Source organism: Bos indicus, chromosome 16 (assembly GCF_029378745.1).
Source record: "Bos indicus isolate NIAB-ARS_2022 breed Sahiwal x Tharparkar chromosome 16, NIAB-ARS_B.indTharparkar_mat_pri_1.0, whole genome shotgun sequence".
Classification (NCBI taxonomy): domain Eukaryota; kingdom Metazoa; phylum Chordata; class Mammalia; order Artiodactyla; family Bovidae; genus Bos; species Bos indicus.
In genome coordinates this window covers 71,278,996-71,304,007 of record NC_091775.1, presented here as the reverse complement: position 1 = coordinate 71,304,007, position 25,012 = coordinate 71,278,996, and the positions used below count along the sequence as shown (strand labels likewise).

At 37.7% G+C, this 25,012-nt stretch overlaps 1 protein-coding gene and 1 pseudogene across 7 annotated transcripts in view; one reads left to right on the top strand and one right to left on the bottom strand.

The window, feature by feature from the left end:
• Positions 1-25,012, top strand: part of RPS6KC1 (ribosomal protein S6 kinase C1) — a 204,001-nt gene that overhangs the window by 48,860 nt on the left and 130,129 nt on the right. For 6 of the 7 annotated variants that reach the window (XM_070768601.1, XM_070768600.1, XM_019976168.2 and 3 more), the window contains exons 4-5: positions 773-888; positions 13,636-13,729. In XM_070768601.1, the coding sequence (XP_070624702.1) occupies positions 773-888; positions 13,636-13,729 (210 nt within the window). Of the gene's footprint in view, positions 1-772; positions 889-13,635; positions 13,730-19,001; positions 19,061-25,012 lie in introns of those variants that run through there. The other variant, XM_070768602.1, reaches the window with a different exon arrangement.
• On the bottom strand, positions 8,128-12,435 carry LOC109570207 (CDGSH iron-sulfur domain-containing protein 1 pseudogene; annotated as a pseudogene).

Below are 25,012 nucleotides of genomic sequence, written 5' to 3'. Positions count from 1 at the left end.
TCAAAGCCAGTCAAGTATGGGATGTGTTACTCTTTTGATTTTGTAGTTTTTTAAACCTAAATCGCAATCAGTATGATGCATGGCGTGTGACAAATGCCAACTGGTAATCTTATCCGAGAGTAGTACAAAATGCTCATATTTGAAAATGTCTTATCAGCATTCAAATTGTATATATCATTAAAAAAATTTCTATGAAAACCACCTTTCAATCACCTTGTAAACCAGAGCTGACTGTGCCATGCGGGTTCTCTGTTTTCTCGCAAGCATGCTTTATGTACACTGACAGCATCGCACATGGAAATTGGCTTGAAAGCTTTTTGCTTCAAGCTGAGGTGTTTGACCCCACTGCCATACAGATGTTCTCATAATTTCCTCTCTTCGACTCCTTTTATAAATCAAAAAGGAGTGGGAAAGGGAAAATGATATGAGTAATTGCAGTATTAAATTACTGTAGAAAACTGAGTTCTTTATAATTCTCTCTTCAACTTGAGTTTCAAATTGCCAGCTTCTTAAATGGTAAGTTTTTTGTATTGACAGTCTTTAGATTATGACAGCACTGTTTATTGGCTAGTTGACACCTCTGCCTCCCGTGTTATCAGAAACGTTCTTCTTCCCTGGTGGGAGCACAAGTGATTCCAGGTATGGAGACTAGATTTGACTTCAGAAGACTGCGTGGTGACCACAGCAGACAGCTTTCTCATTGTGAAGCTCAACTGTTGCAAACCAGCTTTGATCTTTCTTTCCTTCAGTGTTGACTCTTATTTAATTCCAGGACGATTTGATGAAACTGTTATTGAAGAGAGGAGGCAGTGTGCTGAAGATCTGCTGCAGTTTTCTGCCAACATTCCTGCCCTTTATAACAGTAAACAGCTTGAAGATTTTTTCAAGGTTTGGTGTTCTTTCTGGAATATTTTGTATCTTTTTTTGTTTTAAATATTTTGTATCTTATTAAATGTCTTTATTTTCTGATTTGTAGTAAAGCAAGATTAAAGTTTTTTTTTTCTCCCCCAAACAAAATGTCATTTACTTTTAAATTTCATTATTCAGTAAAATAACTAGAAGTTAATAGTAAATAACAGTGTCTGGCATGTCTTCTATTTCTCTTGTGGAAATGTGTACAGTTTGTGATTCACCAATTTAAGAAAATTGTTGCAGAGGGCTTAGAGCTTATCTAATTCATCATAATTGAAAAAATTAAAACGTTTAAATACCATGAAACTCCAGTAGTTATCTTCACTTTTTGAGGTTTCTTTCAGTAAGAGACTTCTTTTGGGGACAGAAACCGCTGTAAGTCCATATTAAATTTGTTCTAATTAGACTAATTTGTATAAAGATAGAACAAAAATAGTTCGTGTACAACTTAAAGAGGTAGTCTAGTTCAAACTGTATTACCAGAGATCTTTGGATATTAGTGTTTTAAGTTTCTTGACATGAGATGCCTTCATTCTGAGTTCATTATCATTTTTACTAATAATATCCTAGTTTATTATGTATTGAATTTTTGCTAGTTGTCAGTTAATATCAATGTCTTTATTCAATATTAATGTCTTAATTTTTCTGTTACATTTAGCTTTCTAGACTAAAACTATATGATTGTGCCATAATTATTTTTTGCCTTCTTTAACTAAAAATCTACTCAGTTGTATAAATGTAATTTCTTAGAACATGCAGCCAGCAAGGTATATGAGGATCTTACAAAAGAATATTATCTACAAAAGGAATTTATTTTTTATGGTCTATTTTAGTTTGCTGAAGGAAGTGGATCTTTTGAAAGACATTACAAACTTGTGATTTAGAAATAATAGTAGAAAAGTTTGTGGTAATAAGATTCTTGCTGATTGACTTTGTTGCTTAATTTTTCATTACTCTGCAAACTGGGCTGAGATGATGAATTGGCTTCTGCTTATGACCTAATGCTATTTAGGATAAAAGACCAAATCAAATTGATACAGTATTAGCTGTTTGCTAAATACAGCTGTTTCTGTATGGCAGGGAATCTGTGCTTATAGAAAAAGACAGCATTATTAAGCAAGAAGAATATTGCTTTATAGAAATTATGAAAGGCAATCTTGCAAATTAACACATGCTGCTGCTGCTGCTAAGTCGCTTCATTTGTGTCCAATTCTGTGCGACCCCATAGACGGCAGCCCACCAGGCTCCCCCGTCCCTGGGATTCTCCAGGCAAGCACACTGGAGTGGGTTGCCATTTCCTTCTCCAATGCATTAAAGTGAAAAGTGAAAGTGAAGTCGCTCAGTCATGTCCGACTCTTAGCGACCCCATGGGCTGCAGCCTACCAGGCTCCTCCATCCATGGGATTGTCCAGACAAGAGTATTGGAGTGGGGTGCCATTGCCTTCTCCTATACCAAGGGCTAAAAAAAGAATATAGAGATCAGATCGTAGATTTTGAATAACTTAAATAAAATAAAAGCTGTTCATTCTGTTTCTTTTGGATCTGGGAATTCCTCATTGTAACTGTTGCTGAAAGATACTTATTTTTGGGTTATGTGAAATGAGAAACAAAAGAAGAGGAAGAAAAAATTGGGCAGTTTAAGAAAGGTCAAGCTAGTCTTGGAGAATATCTTGGAAATATCCTAAGCAGTGTGTTTGGTGGGAGAAGTATACTGATTTAATATCCTAACAGTGATGCTTAGTTTCTTAATGTAGAGATGAGTAAATATGGTCTTAGAAGGTTATTTGACTCCCAAGTAAGCAACAAAGCAAAACTCACCATGTTATCTTGTTTGTCTCACACAACAAAGTTTTTTTTTTCATATATGTACATATTTTAAAATTATAGTTGATTTACAAGATTATGTAAGTTTCAGGTATACAGTATAGTGGTTCACAATTTTAAAGGTTGTACCCTATTAATAGTTACTGTAAAATACTGGCTATATTCCCTGTGCTGTACAGTATATCCTGGTACCTCTTAGTCCCCTACTCCTATTTTGCTCTTCAGGTTTTCTCTCTTCCCAGTTGTAACCACTAGTTTCTCTTTGAGTCTGTTTCCTTTTTTTGTTTTATTCATTAGTTTGTTTTTTACATTCCACATATAAGTGATATCAAACAGTATTTGTCTTTCTCTGACTGACTTTTTTCACCAAACATGACACCCTCTGAGTCTATGCATTGTTGTTGCAGATGGCAAAATTTCATTATTGGGGAATGTAAAATGGTAAAAATCACTTTGGAAAACAGTTTCTTAAAAACATAAACTTCTGTTGATCTGTGTGCCTGTTCTTTTCTAATACCATACTGTCTTGATTATTGTAGCTTTATAATAAGTTTTGAAATGAAAAAGTGTAAGTTATCCCACTTTATTTGTATTTTTTCTGAGTTATTACAGCAGTTTTGATTCTTTTGAATTTTCATAAAATGTTTTAACATCAGTTTGTCCATGTGAGCACCAAATTCTGATGAAATTTTGATTGGAATTATATTAAGTATACAGTTCAATTTGGGGAGAATTGTTATCTTAATATAATCTGTGAACATGAAATAACTCACCATTTATTTAGGTATTCTTTAATTTATCTCAGCACTGTTTGTGATTTTCCTGTATAAGGTACTTTTTTTGTACCTTATACAAATTTAATATAAAATATTTTATTCTTATGATGCTATTATGAATGGAATTGTTCTTTCATTTAGCCTTGTGCTTTAAAGGTTTATCCATGTTATAGCCAGTATCCATTAATTCCTTAATTTATTTTTAAATACTAATTATAATTTTCCCTGTGTGGATCCATAGATATACCACATTTTGTTTATCTGTTCATCAAGTTGATGCCCGTATGGGTTGTTGTCTTCTTTGACTACTATGAATGATGGCTGTTAGGAATATTGGCATATAAGTTTTTATGTGGACATTTTTTGTTTCTCTTAGGTATATACTTAGGAGTGGAATTGATGTGGAAGATTTTAAATTCTAATTCAGTTTATTTTCTTGTATCAGATCAGATCAGTCGCTCAGTCGTGTCCGACTCTTTGCGACTCCATGAATTGCAGCACGCCAGGCCTCCCTGTCCATCACCAACTCCTGGAGTTCGCTGAGACTCACATCCATCGAGTCAGTGATGCCATCCAGCCATCTCATCCTCTGTCGTCCCCTTCTCCTCCTGCCCCCAATCCCTCCCAGGATCAGAGTCTTTTCCAATGAGTCAACTCTTCGCATGAGGTGGCCAAAGTACTGGAGTTTCAGCTTTAGCATCATTCCTTCCAAAGAAATCCCAGGGCTGATGTCCTTCAGAATGGACTGGTTGGATCTCCTTGCAGTCCAAAGGACTCTCAAGAGTCTTCTCCAATACCACAGTTCAAAAGCATCAGTTCTTCGGTGCTCAGCCTTCTTCACAGTCCAATGCTCACATCCATACACGACCACTAGAAAAACCATAGCCTTGACTAGACAAACCTTTGTTGGCAAAGTAATGTCTCTGCTTTTGAATATGCTATCTAGGTTGGTCATAACTTTCCTTCCAAGGAGTAAGTGTCTTTTAATTTCATGGCTGCAGTCACCGTCTGTAGTGATTTTGGAGCCCAGAAAAATAAAGTCTGACACTGTTTCCACTGTTTCCCCATCTATTTCCCATGAAGTGGTGGGACCAGATGCCATGATCTTCATTTTCTGAATGTTGAGCTTTAAGCCAACTTTTTCACTCTCCACTTTCACTTTCATCAAGAGGCTTTTGAGTTCCTCTTCACTTTCTGCCATAAGGGTGGTGTCATCTGCATATCTGAAGTTATTGATATTTCTCCCGGCAATCTTGATTCCAGCTTGTGCTTCCTCCAGCCCAGCGTTTCTCATGATGTACTCTGCATATAAGTTAAATAAACAGGGTGACAATATACAGCCTTGACATACTCCTTTTCCTATTTGGAACCAGTCTGTTGTTCCATGTCCAGTTGTAACTGTTGTTTCCTGACCTGCATACAAATTTCTCAAGAGGCAGATCAGGTGTTCTGGTATTCCCATCTCTTTCAGAATTTTCCACAGTTTATTGTGATCCACACAGTGAAAGGCTTTGGCATAGTCAATAAAGCAGAAATAGATGTTTTTCTGAAACTCTCTTGCTTTTTCCATGATCCAGCGGATGTTGACAGTTTGGTCTCTGGTTCCTCTGTGTTTTCTAAAACCAGCTTGAACATCAGGAAGTTCACGGTTCACATATTGCTGAAGCCTGGCTTGGAGAATTTTAAGTATTACTTTACCAGCGTGTGACATGAGTGCAATTGTGCGGTAGTTTGAGCATTCTTTGGCATTGCCTTTCTCTCTTTTTGCTTGATACTTGGTACAGCTTGGTAACTTGTGTTTTACTAGGAGTTTTCATTTGAATTCTGTAATTTGTTCATGCTGTTCACTTATAATGTTTCTAACTCCTATAGGAATGGTAGTGATATCCCCTCTTTCATTCGTAATTTTGGTAATTTGTGTCTATTTTTTCTTGACCCATTTAGCTAACGGTTTGGTATTTTGTTGATCTTTTCAAAGGATCGACTTGGTTTCACTGATTTTTTTTCCCCTGTATTTTTCTATTTTGTTTTACTGATCTCTGTTCTAAACTATATTTCCTTCCTTTTGCATGCTTTGGATTTACTTTGCTCTTTATCTGATTCTTTAATTCTTTAAATTGAAAGCTTTAGTTATTGATTTGAGATGGTTTTTCTTGTCTGACATAGGCATTTACAGCTATAAATTTCCCTCTTAGCACTGTTTGAGCCTCATAAGTTTTTGTTTTATTTTCACTTTTATTCAGTTTAAAGTATTTTCTGATTCCTTTTATGATTTTTCTGTTGACCCATTGGTTATTTGGAGATGTGTTCAATTTCCAAATGCTTGTGGATTTCTTAAAGTTTCATCTGTTACTGATTTCTAATTTTGTTTTCTTGTGGTTGTGATCAGAAAATATACATTGTATGATTTCAGACCTTTTAAATGTATTGGGACATGATTTATTTCCTAGCATGTCCTCTACCCTGGAGAATGTTACATGTTGACTTATTCTGTTATCAGGCAGAGTTACATTTATTAATTCAGGTGGAGTAAATATGAAGTCATGTTGGTTGATAGTATTGTCTTCATTATCCTTGCTGATTTTCTGTCTAGTTGTTCTAGCAATTATTGAGATTGAGGTATTGAAGTCTCTAATTACTGTCGAATTTTCTATTTTTCTTTTCAGTTATGTTGATTTTTACTTTATTTTGGGCCTTTTTTGGCGTGTGCATGTATGTTTAGAATTTTTCTGTCTTCCTGATGAAATGATTTACTTAATCTTACGAAATGTCCCTCTTCTAGTAATGTTTATTATCTTAAAGTCTGTTTTGTGTGATTTTGATACAGGCAGTCTAGGTTTCTTACAATCTGCATGTACTTTTCTTTTAAATTTTGCTTTCAATCTGTTTGTATAACTGAATCTAAAGAGTACTCTTACATGCACTATATATAGTTTGACCCTATTTTTTTAATCTAGTCTGAGAACTGCTGTTGTTGATGTGGTATTTAGTCTTTTTGTATTCAATTATTGATAAGACTGAATTTTTGTCTGTCATTTGCTATTTGTTATATGTCATACATATTTTTTGTTTTTTCGTTTCTACTTTATGCCACCTTTTGTATTGAATAGGTATTGTTTATTGTACCACTTAAATTCTGTTTTCTGTGTGTGCTTTTATTTAGAGAACACTTACTTGCTTGGCTGCACCACGTCCTAGTTGTGGCGCACAGGCGCAGTAGTCCCGGCCTGGGCCTGGTTGCTCTGCCACCTGTGGGGTCTTAGCTCCCCCACCAGGTTTTGAACCCAGGTCCCCTGTGTTGCAGGGCAGGTTCTTAACCACTGGCCACCAGTGAAGTCCCTTATGTATGTGCTTTTAAAAGTTATATTCTTACTGTTTGCTCTAGGGATTAATGTATGCATTTTAATTTATGACAATTTACTTGAGAAGAATGCTAAATTCTAGTAAAGTAGAGCTTTATGGTGCAAACTTACTCTATTTACTCCTTATTTTTTATTATTATCATCATAGACAGCATATTAAAAAGCGGAGACATTGCTTTGCCGACAAAGGTCCATCTAGTCAAAGCTATGGTTTTTCCAGTAGTCATGTATGGATGTGGGAGTTGGACTATAAAGAAAGCTGAGCGCTGAAGAATTGATGCTTTTGAACTGTTGTGTTGGAGAAGACTTTTAAGAGTCCCTTGGACTGCAGGGAGATCCAACCAGTCCTTCCTAAAGGAAATCAGTCCTGAATATTCATTCGAAGGACTGATGCTGAAGCCAATACTTTGGCCACCTGATGCAAAGAACTGACTCATTGGAAAAGACTCCAATGCTGGGAAAAATTGAAGGCGGGAGAAGAAGGGACGGCAGTGGATAAGACGGTTGGATGGCATCACCGGCTCAGTGGACATGAGTTTGAGCAAGCTTTGGGAGTTGGTGATAGACAGGGAAGCCTGGCGTACTGCAGCCCTTGGGGTCGCAAAGAGTCGGACTGAGTGACTGGACTGAACTGATACCTCATATATAAACAGAACAATACAGTGTTACAGTGTCTTTTTAAAAAGTTCAGGGAGGAAGAAATAAGACCACATACATATGTAGTCTTTGTACTTGCCCTGTTTCTCTCTCTCTCTCTGTCTTTTTTTTTTGGTGTTATTTATTTGTCTAGGTGGATTGGAATTACCATATGTTATTCTTTTCTTTCAGCTTGGAGGACTGTAGTTTTCTTTTGTGTGTGTAAGGCAGATTTGCTAGTAATAGAGTCTCTAGTCCTTATCTGGAAATGTTTTTATTTCCCCATCTTTTTTAAAATTTTAAGAATAATACATTAGCTTTGACATACAACTATATAATAATCTCAGTTTTAAATGTAAAGAAACAGATCCTTACAGGACCAAAGTAACCCCTGGGCCATGAGATTGGTTTTTCCTTTTTCCTTTTTTTTGGTTTCAACAATTGTGCACCACAGTGGTTCAGCATACAAGGTGGATGTGGTGAATACAAGAGTTGTAGTTTGCAATATACCACATCTAGAACTCAGAGGAGCTGAATTAGACAGAAGCGGTAGTTGTTCTAGTTAAAGAGTGAGGAAACACCCGGACAAGTTGGTCTACAGCATCAGAAGCATCCGTTTAAGTGTCTTTTTTCTTAATGATCAGAGGTCCCATATTGTCTCCAGTTTCTTCGTTGTGTTTTGTGTCAGATCCATCACAGAATGGGAACTATTTGGGACCTTCAGCAGCGTCGTCAGTACACAGCTTTATCTGCCAAATCTTCCATGTCAAAAGCATGTACTACCTTGATGTTGTTTTTCTGGATGAGAGGGTTTACCCTAGATTTGTTGTGATGATCTTTAAAATCTTTTGTAAGCTAGATAACCAGTTGCAGCTGTCCCAGCAGCAGTGGTCGGTGCTGAAGTTCATTCAACTTGTGTGCTGGACGTCATACTCACGGCACTGTCCCTTGCCAGGGTGTGCCTTTACCCACAGTAAAGTTTAGCCTGGAGTAGTCTGGCAGGCTACAGTTCATGGGATTGCAAGAGGAGGACACGACATAGCACTATCTTTCTCTCTTTCTTTTTTACTGGACATAGAGAATTCTCGATTGACATGTTTCTTTTTTAAAAAATTCATTTACTTTATTTTTGACTGTGCTGGGTCTTCGTTGCTTTGCGTGGGCTTCCCTAGTTGCCGTGAGCAGGGGCCTCTTCTCACCGTGGTTTGTGGGCTTCTCACAGCTGTGGCTTTTCTTGTTGCGGACCACAGGCTGGGTGTGCACAGGCTTCGGTAGTTGTGGTACGTGGGCTCAGTGGTTGCGCTCGAGGGCTCTAGAGCGCTGGCTCAGTGGTTGTGGCATACAGGCTTCGTTGCTCCGCGGCACGTGCAGTCTTCCTGGATCAGGGATCGGACCCATGTGCCCTGGGTTTGTGAGATGTTTATGTGAGATTTAAGTCACATAACGTAAAATTCACCATCGGCAGGTGGGTTCTCATCCACTGTGCCACCAGGGAGGTCCCACGGTGTTTCTTTTAGCACTTTGAACTTATCATTCCTCTGCCTTTTGTCCTTTATTGTTTTTTTATGTGAAGTCAGCTGTTAATTATACTATGGCTCCACTGTATACATCTTTTTCTATTACTTCTTCCAGAATTTAGCCTTTGTCTTTCAATTGTGTGACTAGGTGTTGATCTCTTTCTGTTTATTTTATTTTGGGTTTATCTTCTTATATAGTAGATTAATTTTTTAAAATCAAATTTGGGAAGTTTTTTGCCCTCATCTTCTCAAATATTTTTTAGCCCTTTTCCCGCTCTCCTCTCTGGTACTATTAGTTGGTATGTTTGATATTGTCTGGCAGCTCTCCCTGATTCTCTTTATTATTGCTCCTTTTTTTCCTATGATTTTCATATTGGATAGTTTATATTAATCTTCAAGCTCATTGATTATTTGTCTTTCAGAGATCTATTGTTGAACTTCTCTAAGTAAATTTAAAATTTTGTTATTAAACTTTTCAACTCCAGAATTTTCATCTGGTACTTTTTTAAAAAATTGAGACCAAGTCACATAACGTAAAATTTACCATTTAAGGCGTACAGTTCAGTGTTTTTCTTTTTTAGTATATTCACATGGTTAGGCAACCATTATTACTACCTAATTGAGAACATTTTTATCACCCATAAAGAAACCTTAGAGGCTTCCCGGTGACTCAGTGGTAAAGGACCTGCCTGCCTATGCAGGAGATGCAGATTCGATCCCTGCGTCAGGAAGATCCCCTGGAAGAGGAAATGGCAACCCACTCCACTATTCTTGCCTGGAACATCCCGTGGATAGAGGAGCCTGATGGGCTACAGCCCATGGGAAACAAAGAGTGGGACAGGACTGAGCGACTGAATACACAAAGAAACTTTATATCCATTAGCGTTCACCTTTCCTACACCATTTGCCCCAACCTGTAGAAAACACTAATCTGCTTTCTGTCTTGATGAATTTGCCTATTCTGGACATGAATGGAATCATCTAATATATGGTCTTTTGCATCTGACTTGTTTCACATAGCTTAATGCTTTCAAGGTTCATCTGTATTGTAGCATATATCAGTACTTAAATCCATTTTATGGTTGAATAATATTCTGTGAAGTGGATATGGATATATCACATTTTGTGTATTTACTCTTCATCACACTTGTCTGTTTCTTTGTATGTCTTGTAATTTTGTTGTTGAAAACCGAAAAGTTTGGATAATATAGCGAATCTGTGTTGATTTGTTTCCCCTGAGGGTTCTTGCTGTAGTTTTATCAGTGTGTTTACTAACATGTGTGTACTAAATCTGTGGAGTCTGTTTGATGTACAGTGTGTGACTGCTAATATTTCTGCTCAACATAATATCTTTATTGTATTTTTAAACCTAGTTTGGTATTGGCTAGCCCTGTGTAAGCATAGCTTGGGTCAGCCAGTGATTGTTCTTTGCTTGTACACTTTGTTTCATTCTATTTCTCCCTTAATGTGATGGTTCTTTGTGTGTTTTGAAAGTTCAGGCATGTTTTAAGTTTGCTCTGGCTTTTGTTTTCCTCTGGGATCTCTTGGATTTCCTCTGTGCATGTGCACCCTCTCATGGTTTGCCAGGGATTTGCAGATAGCTTGATCCCTCTCTGGTTTTTCGTTCATGGATAGGTGGAGAGCTTATTAAGAACCCTTAATAGCTCTGCCATTTTCTGGATCTTCCTGCTAAATGTCTGGTCTTTTGTTGACTGCAACTTTGTGCTGCTACTGAGTCTATGTTCTTGCCATGTTTGGCACTGAGATTACTACTGTTGTTGATGACACTGGAGTGGACCTCTTTCTCTGCTTGAATCTGAATCATGCCAGCCTCATCTGCAAGTGAATCTGCTAGTTTTTAAGGTTTGTCTTCCCTTGTATGATTACCATGGCAACCCAGATGGGATGGAAGATGGAAACAACCCCAGGCAAGAATGCCACAGACTCCCACAGTTCTTACCTTTGGTTCTGTAGCTTTTCATGAGTAGCCACTTACTCATTTGCTCTGTGTTTTTTGTCAGTTTCCAGAGCTCTGGAATGGTTTCTTTGACATTTTTCTCTAGCTTTGTCATTGCCTTCTGAGGGGAGAGCATTTGCTCACTTCCCACCATATTTGGATATTCTAGCACATCTGATGGCACCCCACTCCAGTACTCTTGCCTGGAAAATCCCATGGGCAGAGGAGCCTGGTAGGCTGCAGTCCGTGGGGTTGCGAAGAGTTGGACACGACTGAGTGACTTCCCTTTCACTTTTCACTTTCATGCATTGGAGAAGGAAATGGCAACCCACTCCAGTGTTCTTGCCTGGAGAATCCCAGGGACGGGGGAGCCTGGTGGGCTGCCGTCTGTGGGGTTGCACAGAGTCGGACACGACTGAAGTGACTTAGCAGCAGCAGCAGCAGCACATCTGAACTCCCCTTCCCCTGCCTCCAAATAGACTCTTCATTAATCAATACCTTTGAGATGCTGTATAATAAGAGTTTCTTTTTACTACATATTCAGAAACACTAAAAGGTTAATATTTTTGAAGTGAAGATTTAAAATAGAATTGTGGCATATTTTCCTACTACTTAAGTTCCTCTAGAACAGTTTTTATTATTATTATTTCATTAAAGATTTATTCTTTATTATCTATTTTTTTTACTAAATTGTTTATTAAATTAGGTAAGTAAAATTTCCCTAGGATTATGGGCTAAAACATTTTTTGTATTCTTTAGTGTTTTTATTTTTTTATAAGCAGATTTTATATCAGCTAGTAATAATAACAAATAATCATTTCCTGAGTACTTACATTGTCTTAAACACTTTATATGCGTGAAATCTTTTAGTCCTGAGAAATCCTTGAGTTAGTTATATGCGTGTTATTTCCATTTTATAGGTGGGTAACTTAAAGTCATATACCTGGCAGTGGAAGAGGTAGTTAACAGTTGAAAGGCACCTTCTGTTACGTGAGATTGTAGGTCAAATCAACTTTGTCCATTAAAATGCTCAAAATACTTTTAGATTTTCTTAGGATTTGGTGTGGATGTTGTTTAGTGTAGAATGGATACTCTACTTTTTGGAGAAACAGTCAGTTGTAATCTGTGATTTGAATATTTGAGTACATACAATAAAGTGATAAAAATTCAAACATTTTCAGTGTTTCAGTTCACTTAAAACTCAAGGAAGTAAAATTTGATAATTTGAGAGGGACCATTTCACATTTCTCTTCCTTTAACTGGCAGGGAGACTTGATGAGGTAAAGATATTTTTGAGAGTTGGGGGAAGGATACTTGTTGAGTTCTGAGTGCCGAACCAGAGAGGAAATAGGGGGTTTGTATTTCTCTTCGGCTTTGTTACTCTGGTAATAGTGTTGTGGGTATAGAATGGTTGGTGGACGGTTAAAGAGCAGAAGAGCTGTTATTTTCATTGTTGGTTGGTTAGTCGCTAAGTTGTGTCTGACCGACTCTTTTGCGACCCCATGGACCATAGTCCTCCAGGCTCTTCTGTCCATGGTGTTTCCCAGGCAAGAATACTGATGAGGGTTGCCATTTCCTTCTCGAGGGGATCTTCGCCATCCAGAGATCAAACCCGGATCTACTGCATTGCAGGCAGATTCTTACCACTGAGCCACCAGGGAAGCCCATTAATTTAGTTCTTTAAGGGTTATAAGCCTTTAGAGCATTCAGTCCATAAAGCCACAGCACAAAATCACACTACACCACTTGCCTGACAGAGCAGTCTCTAGTTATATACAAAGTAAGAGAATCTTTTTAGGCATGAATTTGGAAACTTAAATATTTAATTACAATGATGGTCACACGGATAAATCAGTTTTATGTTTATTAAAAATGTTTCCGTAGGGATTTCCCCGATGGTCCAGTGGCTAAGACCCTGAGCAGGGTGCCTGGGTTCGATCCCTGGTCAGGGAACTAGATCCCACGTGTCGCATCTAAGACCTGATACAGCCAAATAAATATTAAAGAAAAGGTTCCTTAATAAACAAATTTATTTCATTTTGTGTGCATTGTATTCAAATGATTCTCAAATATAGTTTTTGGATCACTTGAGGTACTGTGTAGTATGTGGTAGTTTTTAATTTGGTAAAATTAAGTGACTCCCTAATGGAGTCCATCATTTATCACTAATTAGAAAGACTAGGGACTCTAAAGAAACTGAATAACATCCCCCACTTTAGCTGGTGGGCTTTTTCTTTTTCTGCATTTTAAAAAGATGAGCACTTTTGATGTATTTCAAATAACATACTTTTGTAAAAAGCCACACATTATTAGAAACAGTATAAAATTCCTGTTGAATTAAAAAAGTTTTAGAACAGTGTAGGTTTACAGAAGAATTATGCAGAAAGTATAGAGTTTTCCCATATATTCACCTTTCTCCCTCACAGTTTTCCTTGTTGTTAGCATCTTGCCTTGGTGTGGTACATTTTTTACTTTTGATAAACCAGTATGGCTATTCCTGTTGATTTTTTAAAAAGCAATCGTAATCTAGTTTAATAGATGGACATTTTTGTAATTCTTATAAAATAGTTGCGATAACTATCATTCATTCATTACTGATATTTTAAAATAGTCATATTGACCATGAAACACAGTTATTCTAATCTTTTTAGGGTGGGATAATCAATGATGGCTCTGAATTGATCGGTCCCGTTGAAGCTTATCCGGATTCCCTCACTGATAGCTTTCCTGAGTGCAGCACAGAAGGTAAGAGATTTTTATTTTTTTCATTTCAGTGGTTTTGATTGCTGCAGACTGTAAATCATATCTACATTGCCCAAATCAGGTGGATGTAGGAGTTTGAGAGTATTGCACTAATTCTAAGGTACTTTTTTTCTTCACATTTTCACATCATTGCTATTGAGTACATAGTATTGGGTTGATGATACATTAATTGACAGCTTTTTTCTTTCTTAGTGATACATAAAATAATGATTTGTCCTACAATTAACGGCTTCTTAGGTTTGTTGAAATGTGGTATAGTAAGTGCTCAGAATTGGTATTGTTTAGTATAAGAGTGCCTTTCTGAAGTTTATTTAGCTGGATCTGACTTTCAGACAATTAATTTCAAAAGGGGCTTTGAAAGTTTAGTCATGTACCAGGAAGAATAAATCTAAGGCAGTTTTAGTATTTTTGATACTCTTTGTAATAACATGAGTCTTAACCAAAGCATTTTTTGTTCTATTAACTACTTTAATTCAATAATGCTTCATCTCTTCTTTTTGTTCCTCTATTAAGCCATTCTTGAATTTTTAATGAAGATTTAAAAAATTTCCTTAGCTCGTTTTCTTCCAGAAAACATTTTAGATTTAAAAGAGAGATATATTTGGGGACAGGGCTGGGGAGAGTCTTTAAAAATAGGTAAATTAGATTTGCTTGAAGTCGCTTAGGTTTGGTTTATATAAAAGAAAAATCATACACCAGAGAATATTTCTTGATCTGTTTCATGAGTAAGAATCTATGGTAGAGGAGAATGGTTTATGACTGACGTGAGAGGTGGTTGTGATCTCACTGTAGTGCTGGTTTTGTTGGCATGTGTACTGATGTCACACGTTGACATGCTAATATAGATCTGTTGCAATAAGTTCTCATCATGTTTTTGTAGGAGCAACAAGTTCCCATCCATTTTGTGGGTTGATGCACTTAAAATTTATTTTTCTTTTGGTGAAGAAAATCCACACTGAGAAGTAATTAAAATTTCTTATTTTTCTTGGTAGCTCCCATTGACTTAAAAGCACAGTCCATTAACTTCCATCCAGTGTTCTGTGTAATGTATGGGGGATCTTAGGCTGGGGTCTCCTTTGGGTCCTCAGTATCTTCAACTCCATCCTGAATCAGCTAAGATCATAGAAAAACAATATTGATAGTCATTTTACTTTACAGTCCATCAGATGTTTTTGGGGAAAAATACATCTATTCTCCATGACTTGTTTTGATCTGAGATTCTTGCTAGGCTTTGGAAAAATCTAACCACTTCTTGGGATCCCAAGGTGACTATTTTTAGAAAAAGTTTCCTTGGAGGATGACTCTTTTGGGATAACCTGATCTGGCTGTTGCCTCAGAGATACCCTTGTACTTTTGAGAAAGAGGGAGACGACATTTTCTGCTTGTAAAATTGGCAGATTTGGTGATGTCCAAGAGAGGACAAGCAGGAAGTCGACTTAGAAAGATTTGTGGGAGAGTGTTCAGTGAGGAGTATAGTTCCTGAAAATTACGGAATCTTTTTTTTTTTCTCTTTGATTTTTGGGTCAGGAATTGAAGGGTATGTGACTTGAGGGTGACTCTATTTTATATCCTTGATAAGTCTTTATTACCTAGGTAGGTGTCAGCCATGGTGAGAGAAGGGTGTCTCAGGAAATCAAGGATAGGAGGGGTGCAGAGGTCATTTGCCCTTTGCTTAAGTTTAGAAGAGAAGGGGGAAGAGTTGTTATTAGGATGACTTTTCTTGGGGTGGTGTTTTAAAATGTGGAAGGCTGTTCAGAATAAAAAGGTATTCATGTTAAAGGAGATATAACCTAAGGTGGGTTGTAGCCTTAAACTTATAGGGTGAGTTTGTAATTTATTGTCCCAACTGATACACTTCTGAGAATTAAAGAAGATGCTGTTGTATTTATTGTTCACCAAGACCAGGACTGCTCTCCGGATGACTGCTCTCTCTACCTACAGTATAGGTAGGGTATATTTGTTTCAGAGTTTATCTTTAACATTTCAAAACGGTGAGTTTTCCTTGGAAGCAATTATCATTTTAGGAATATGCTTTTATGGGGGAAACTGGGGGCAACATTTCTGTTAAAAACACAGAAAAAGACTTAACGATACTTAAGAATAAGACTGAAATTTTATCCTTTCAGTGCATAATTTAGTTTTCTAACTACATTACCACCTCTGAAACACCCTGGGATCCATGAAGAATGAAAACCAGGGAACTGGAAAAGCTGTTAATGCTTACGTTTTTCACCCCCTCCCTTTAAAAACCTCTCTACCTGGCTCATTGATCCTGCCCAAAGACACCTTGTTGACAAATACAGGTTTGAGTATCAGACATCGTACAGATTCGCTGGTATTTGAGAGGAAAAATGACTTTTAAATATCATGAGATTGCCTGGCATCCTGGGTAAGTGCAAGAGTTACTTTCACTCCAAAAGTCTGCCAGTCCCAGAGACAACCAGGAGAGAGGGCCTCTTGTAGGAAGGGGCAGAGCAGCTCGCAGCCCGCCGAGCCCCGCAGGTGTGGAGGGCAGGGAAGGTTGTCAAGGGGCTGTGGAGGCGCATGCTGGCGAGGCGGGTTTAGAGCCGAAGCGCGAGGAGGTGATCCACTGCGTAACAGCTCCTCTGAGTGTAGTGTTTTAAATGGTGTTTTGAAGGTGGATTCATTTTTCATCCTTGTCATTTAGTTTGCCAGTGGAATGAGCCAGCGGGGCGAATCTTAATATGTATAGTCTGCTGTGCCAAGGCCCTTCAGTTAGAGTCAGAATGACACATGGCAAGTACATCACCTCTCAGAGAACAGATGCAGAGGCTAAGTGATCATTATTTTTATTAGTACCATAAAATGCAATCAACAAGTCTTTACCTTGAAAGAAAGTTTTCTAAGGAAAGCATAAAGAGTTGGGTTAGAGGATTTTTAAAAACTTTCAGTGGTTTATATAGTATACTGTGATAGAGGAAACCCCTTTAAGGTTTTAGAAAGCCCAACAATTTGGTGATTAACTGCTTAATGTATTTTTATCTAATGAAATTAAAAATTATAAAATTTTTCCAGTAGGTTTTTAGATGAAACATTAACGTTGTTTTATATTTTTAAAATGAAGTGCTGGTTTGCTCTTCATCTCTCTTGTTCAGTGAAATTAAACTATATATTTTCTCAAAGTTGAAAGAAGATTTAATTCATTGTTAACATCTTACTTCCTTTTTAAAATTCCATCTTTTTGTTGACTTAAACTTAGCCATAAAGTTCCTGTGGCATTTGTGGGGACCTGGCCAGAGTGGTGGATGGGAATTGAACTTCTTGGCATGTTTCTCTCATCTGTTGGCCTTTTGGAAGGATATAGGTTGCTTTACTGCATGCTGGCCTTAATATCGGAGCCTTTGATGTTTGTGTAAGCTCATCTGGTAAACTGTGTCATTTCCTCTTCGCAGTACATTACTTGACTTCTTTTGCAGTTTTGGGAGGGACATTTTCCAGGTGTATGCAGCAAGTAAGAAAAAGTAATTAGGTGATCATAACCACAGATAGAAATTGAGAGATCAGCTTCTTATATGTAGCATATCTTTTTTTTTTTTTTGTATGTAGCATATCTTAAGAGTAAATATTCTTAAATGTTTCCTAGTCAAATTTACTTTTTTTTTCTTTTTCTTTTTGCCTGTAAATTGTGGAGTGAGAACTCTCTAAGTGCTCACTGTAGCAGTTGTAGACGCAAGAAAGGGTCTATTAAGTAAGCTGTCTTGAATTAGCTATTTTAAAGTAAATGAGATGTACATTTTGAGAATAGAATCTATTGCTGGTCCGTGTAAAGGACCTTTTCAAAATCACTTTCAGTTCAAAATTTGTGTATTTATTTGGTGTCAGGGTAATAATTCTTTTCATTATATAGAAAAGCACAAAGATGACAAAATTAAGATTTTAAATTTAAAGTAGAATTTATAGCAAATGTCCACCAGGTGGCACCACAAGAACGCTAAATCTTGTTACTGGGCTAATTCTGGGTGCTCCTGTACTACTTCAGAGTGTATTTATTCAGTTTGAAGTTCCTTTTTCTCCTGAGTGCTTATCTACTTAACTTTTATTCACTGTCCATTATTAGTTGAATTTTCTTTGTGGGGAAGTTTAAAATAAATAGAAAAAGAATAAGTTATTATTATTTAAGATAAGCAGAAATGAGAATGTGTCCTTGTGTGTATGTGTGCATATAAAACAGTTGACACAAAATTACAAAAATTGATCCTTAACAATTCTGTGACTATTGAGGATAACATTGTATATTAAGAGTTTAGGAGTCTGATGGGGCAAATAAAAATTTCACAATGTTGTGGGAATAGATATTTTAGAGTAGAAGGAACAGTGGGAGTGATATAGATAAATACCTTACTTTATAATTAAAAATTGGAATTTCAGAAAAGTTAAGACAGATGCCTAAGGCAGTCAAAGCCCTCCAGATATTTAACAGCAATCCCAGACCTGTATTCTGAAATGAGGTTTAATTTGGTATAGAAAGCTCAGTATGAACTGCTTGTGTGCTGGTCACAGATTTGATTTGCAGAGTAGATTATGGAGCAGCATAAAAAGTTCATTAAGTAAAAATGGAAGCCAACTCATAGATCTTTGTTGTTCATGATAAGGTAACAGTACTAGGGTTGTAATTGTGATTGATGTGTTGTTTCCTGTGCTTATTCTTTTTTCTTAAACCAAATATGCAGTAAATATTCCGATGTTCTTTTTATAAAATTTCAAGGGTGAAGCAAGACATGTATCAGGAACATTATAAAAATGTGAAATGTCAGAGGAATGGCTCTTTTTAGTAACAGTAGCTATTATTGAGTGATGAGTTGGCGATCAAATAGAGGAATCTTAACTAACATCATCTTTTAGGTTTAGGTAGTCACTTAAAATCATATTTATAAAGGCTTGTTTCTTAATGGAGATTGATATTATGTCTTCTACCTCAGGGTGACCTTTGTTCTGCTAGCTAGATACCTTGCTTTGTGTGTGAAGCTTGAGTCATCGCTACTAGGAAAGGTAGAAATTCCCTTTCATTGACTATGGCAATATTTGAACCTCAGGGCTCAGTGAAAGCTATCAGCTAATAATAATGAGGCCATGTATTTTAGGCATAGTCGGCCATGAGAGACCACCTGTTGTTCTAAAGGAAACTGATCTCTTTTTGCAGAAGGTCTTCAAATACAGATTTCTGATAGCTTATAGTATAAAGATTTATTCTATGGCAACTCAACCTTTTCCCCTGGTGCCTGTCTTTCAGAGATGGTGTCCTAGACGGATTACACTACACTGCCCTACTCTGAGCAGTTCAAAGCACAGAAGGTGAGGGTAGGTAGGTGAACTGGGACGCTGTACAAACCCCTCATGTCTGTAGCTGCTTTTTAACCAGTCACCTGGGGTCCTCTAATAGCCCTGAGACTTGAATCTCTGTGATATGAACCTGGAGGCTGAACACTTTCACAGAACCTTTGACTCCCCCCCACCCCCATCCTTTCCAAAAAAGGCTTAGGTTTTTGACTTGATGGTGTTGGTAAAGGATGCACCTTTTACTCTTCTGATGGCCCAGAGGGCCCCTTTAAACATGGATTGACTTCAGGTTGGTTTGACTTTTGACAAATAGCCTCTGTATTGTCAGTTGTTGCCCTGCATTATCCACAATGTTCTTCTTACTCACTTTAACTGAGAACCTCTTTCTTGCTTGCAGCTCTTTTTATCTTACTTGTTAACTTTCTGGGTTTCAGGGAGCTAGTGTCCATTATGTGAAGCTTTATAAAAAACAGACTGAATGACAAGACCGGTGGTTTCAAGGAGTTGAGCAAGCACTGTATTAAGTAGACATATTAAAGATATAAGATGAATAAAATAGGTACTGAGTATTTGCATTCCTCTCTCTCTATCTTTGTACTCATTGTTGAGGTAGTGATGGGGAATGTTCTTCTTGAGCTGGTTGGGGAGTTCTTCAGTGAAAAGAAGGGGAGTTAGCAGTTGCTTCAGTATGGAAGAGAAACATCAGATAATACTAGGTTAGTTGCAGTGTATAGTTGAGGAAATGTGCTAGTGCTAGGCTTTCCAGGTACATTAGGGTACATCTTAAGAGGACAATGAAAGGAAGAACATAAGTAAGAAAGGAGTGTCAGGGGTTAGTCTGCTTTGTACAGATCTGTTTTTATAATCATCTCTGTCTTCTCTCAAGTTAGAACTTACTTGGCACTAGCTGCTGGATGATTCACATAGGTCTACGTTTTATAAATTATGTCTGTATAACATATCTTGATTTACAAACAAATCGCCAGTTTCAGCTCTTGCTGCATCTTCTTTGATATCCTTCACATACATAGCCTTAAGGACTTGTCACACACATACAGCAAATATGATGAGTCACCTGTACTTCCAGCATACAGAGAAAAGTGCTGTTAATGTTTCGTGTACTTTTCTAACCTTTTTTCCTGTTTGTGTTTTTTAATTTTATTTTTTATGTATTTTTAATTGGAGGATAATTGCTTTATAGTGTTGTGTTGGTTTCTGCTATAAAGCAGTGTGAATCAGCTATAAGTATACATATATCCCCTCCCTCTTGAGCCTCCCTCCCACCCCTCTAGGTCATCATAAAGCACCGAGCTGAGTTCCCTGTGCTATACACCTGCTTCCCACGAGGCTGGCTATTTTACACATTGTAGTGTATATATATGTCAACGCTATTCTCTCAATTTGTCTCCTCTTTTCTTTACCCCACTGTGTCTACAGGTCCATTCTCTACATCTTTATCTCTATTCCTGCCCTGCAAATAGGTTCATCAGTACTATTTTTCTAGATTCCATATATATAGGCATTAATATATGACATTTGTTTTTCTCCTTCTCACTTACTTCACAATGTATGACAGGCTCTAGGTTCATACACCTCACTACAACTGACTCAAATTCGTTCCTTTTTATGGGTGATTAATATTCCATTGTATATGTGCCACAACTTGTTCATAGATTCATCTGTCAATGAACAGCTAGGTTTCTTCCACGTCCTAGCTACTGTAAATAGTGCTGCTATGAACATTGGTGTGTGTTTGTTTTTTTAAACTAGAATTATAGTGTATATACTGCTTTGCAGTTTGTTGTTTTTGATTAATAAAGCATGAATACTTTAGCATTAAATATTCTCTTATAACAATTTTTGTGCTTCATCCAGCCTGGCGTTTCGCATGATATACTCTGCATATAAGTTAAATAAGCAGGCTGACAATATACAATCTTGATGTACTCCTTTTCTTATTTGGACCCAGTCTGTGAAATGTCCATGCAAAATGCCAGGCTGGATGAGGCACAAGCTGGAATCAAGATTGCTGGGAGAAATATCAATAACCTCAGATACGCAGATGACACCACCCTTATGGTAGAAAGCAAAGAAGAACTAAAGAGCCTGTTGATGAAAGTGAAAGAGAAGAGTGAAAAAGTTGGCTTAAAATTCAACATTCAGAAAACTAAGATCATGGCATCTGGTCCCATCACTTCAAGGCGAATAGATGGGGAGACAATGGAAACAGTGACAGACTTTATTTTGGGGGGCTCCAAAATCACTGCATATGGTGACTGCAGCCATGAAATTAAAAGGCTCTTTATTCCTTGGAAGAAAAGCTATGAGCAACCTAGACAGCATATTAAAAAGCAGAGACATTTGTTTGTCAACAAAGGTCCATCTAGGCAAAGCTGTGATTTTTCCAGTAGTCATGTATGGATGTGAGAGTTGGACTGTAGAGAAAGCTGAGCGCTGAAGAATTGATGCTTTTGAATTGCGGTGTTGGAGAAGACTCTTGAGAGCCCCTTGGACTGCAAGGAGATCCAACCAGTCCATCCTAAAGGAAATCAGTCCTGAATATGCATTGGAAGGACTGATGCTGAAGCTGAAACTCCAATACTTTGGCCACCTGATGCGAAGAACTGACTCATTTAAAAAGACTCTGATGCTGGGAAAGATCGAAGGTGGGAGGAGAAGGGGATGACAGAGGATGAGATGGTTGGATGGCATCACCGACTCGATGGACATGAGTTTGAGCAAGCTGAGGGAGTTGGTGATGGACAGGGAGACCTGGGTGCTGCAGTCCTTGGGGTCCCAAAGAGTCAGACGTGAATGAATGACTGAACTGAACTGATAAAAGTTTTTAATAACTCTATAATATTTTTATCATCAGTTCAGTTCAGTCGCTCAGTCATGTCCGACTCTTTGCGACCCCATGAATCTCAGCATGCCAGGCCTCCCTGTCCATCACCAACTCCTGGAGTTTACCCAAACTCATGTCCATCGAGTCGGTGATGCCATCCAGCCATCTCATCCTCTGTCGTTCCCTTCTCCTTCTGCCCCCAATCCCTCCCAGCATCAGGGTCTTTTCCAGTGAGTCAACTCTTCACATGAGGTGGCCAAATTATTGGAGTTTCAGCTTCAGCATCAGTCCCTCCAATGAATACCCAGGACTGATCTCCTTTAGGATGGACTGGTTGGATCTCCTTGCAGTCCAAGGGGCTCTCAAGAGTCTTCTCCAACACCACAGTTCAAAAGCATCAATTCTTTGGCGCTCAGCCTTCTTCACAGTCCAACTCTCACATCCATACATGACCACTGGAAAAACCATAGCCTTGACTAGACGAACCTTTGTTGGCAAAATAATGTCTCTGCTTTTTAATATGCTATCTAGGTTGGTCATAAGCTTCCTTCCAAGGAGTAAGCGTCTTTTAATTTCATGCCTGCAGTCACCATCTGCAGTGATTTTGGAGCCCAGAAAAATAAAGTCTGACACTGTTTCCACTGTTTCCCCATCTATTTGCCATGAAGTGATGGGACCGGATGCATGATCTTCGTTTTCTGAATGTTGAGCTTTAAGCCAACTTTTTCACTCTCCTCTTTTTCTTTCATCAAGAGGCTTTTTAGTTCCCCTTCACATTCTGCCACAAGGGTGGTGTCATCTGCATATCTGAGGTTTTTGATATTTCTCCCAGCAATCTTGATTCCAGCTTGTGCTTCTTCCAGCCCAGTGTTTCTCATGATGTACTCTGCATATAAGTTAAATAAGCAGGGTGACAATATACAGCCTTGATGTACTCCTTTTCCTGTTTGGAACCAGTCTGTTGTTCCATGTCCAGTTCTAACTGTTGCTTCCTGACCTGCATATAGGTTTCTCAGGAGGCAGGTCAGGTGGTCTGGTATTCCCATCTCTTAAAGAATTTTCCACAGTTTATTGTGATCCACACAGTGAAAGGCTTTGGCATAGTCAATAAAGCAGAAGTAGATACTTTTCTGGAACTCTCTTGCTTTTTCCGTGATCCAGTGGATGTTAGCAATTTGATCTCTGGTTCCTCTGCCTTTTCTAAAACCAGCTTGAACATCAGGAAGTTCACGGTTCACATATTGCTGAAGCCTGGCTTGGAGAATTTTGAGCATTACTTTACTAGCGTGTGAGATGAGTGTAATTGTGCAGTAGTTTGAGCATTTTTGGCATTGCCTTTCTTTGGGATTGGAATGAAAACTGACCTTTTCCAGTCCTGTGGCCACTGCTGAGTTTTCCAAATTTGCTGGCATATTGAGTGTAGCTCTTTCACAGCATCATCTTTCAGGATCTGAAATAGCTCAACTGGAATTCCATCACCTCCACTAGCTTTCTTCGTAGTGATGCTTTCTAAGGCCCACTTGACTTCACATTCCAGGATGTCTGGCTCTAGGTCAGTGATCACACCATCGTGATTATCTTGGTCGTGAAGCTCTTTTTTGTACAGTTCTTCTGTGTATTCTTGCCACCTCTTCTTAATATCTTCTGCTTCTGTTAGGTCCATGCCATTTCTGTCCTTTTTCGAGCCCATCTTTGCATGAAATGCTCCCTTGGTATCTCTAATTTTCTTGAGGAGATCTCTAGTCTTTCCCATTCTGTTGTTTTCTTCGATTTCTTTGCATTGATACCTGAGGAAGGCTTTCTTATCTCTTCTTGCTATTCTTGGAACTCTGCATTCAGATGCTTGTATCTTTCCTATTGTCCTTTGCTTTTTGCTTCTCTTCTTTTCACAGCTATTTGTAAGGCCTCCTCATAGGATATACCATATTCTCCAATTGTTAGGATTTTGTTATTTCAATTGCACTAGTTTTTGTGATGAATATTCTTACGTGTCAGTCTTTTTTTCCCTACATTTCTGATTGTTTCTGGTATATATTGCTAAATTTCTGGATTAAAGATATAAGCGTTTTTGCATCTGACGTATATTTTAAAATTGCCCTCCATACACCAGAAGAAGTAGTGTTGTTTCCTTTGCTTCTCTTGCTTAGGCTAAAAAGTTTCTCTTCCTAACCGGCTAGTTCTTATTTGTTTGCTTATTTTGAAACATTTCTCATTTAGAATTAGGTAGGATTTGAAGAGGGAACAATTTGTATAGAGCTTTTATTTATTACTTTATTTTACTCTCTGACTTTTCCCTAGGTGTTTTTATGATCTTACTTTTCTGTTCTAGTTTCATGTAATCATGATTCTTTGCTAATAAAATAAGGTTGGAAGAGTGAGAGGAAATATGACTATGTGACTAGATTTTTATGGTCAAAAGCCAAGAAACTGAGTACACATAACTGTACCCTCTTGCCCTTTGGTATTATTGTTCTTGTTAGAAAGGAAAATCAAGCAAAGCATGAAGCAGTATGATGTGATAGATGATGTAGAGGTTATAGTGACAAGACATCAGAGAGCAGACAAAAGATCTGTAGCAACATTTCCTTTCATTTGTGATTAGCTGTATAAACCACAGCATTCTTTTCTTTGTCTGTTTATTAATTTCGGATGACCAGGTTATACAATGATAACCATTTAAGGAAGTAAATTTGTACTGAATATAGAAAATATTTAAAATTATTTTTTAAAAATCTTGGAAAGTTTATGTATTTCTCAGAGCAGTGCATAAATTTGTAGATGGCTATAAAGAGATTTTGATTTTAAGTGCTGTCTATGCAGTTGAAATGTGGTGAATTGAAGAGATTTCCACTAGATCCAGTGAATTTCATCTGATATCGTGGCTTTAATGAAGTCTCTTGCTTTCAGGGAACAAAATTAGTATTTCATGGGCATTCCAAGGATTTGTGGGGGAAAAAAGTGCCAAACCCTGAAAACAGGATATATTGACAGAGTGCCAAAATAGTGTCTAAAGTTGATTTGAAATTAGAGCTTAGCTGCCAGTAAATGTTTTTATCCCAACTTACTTTATTCGGTATGAAGTAAGCAATTTGATGAGATGGTTGGATGGCATCACCGACTCA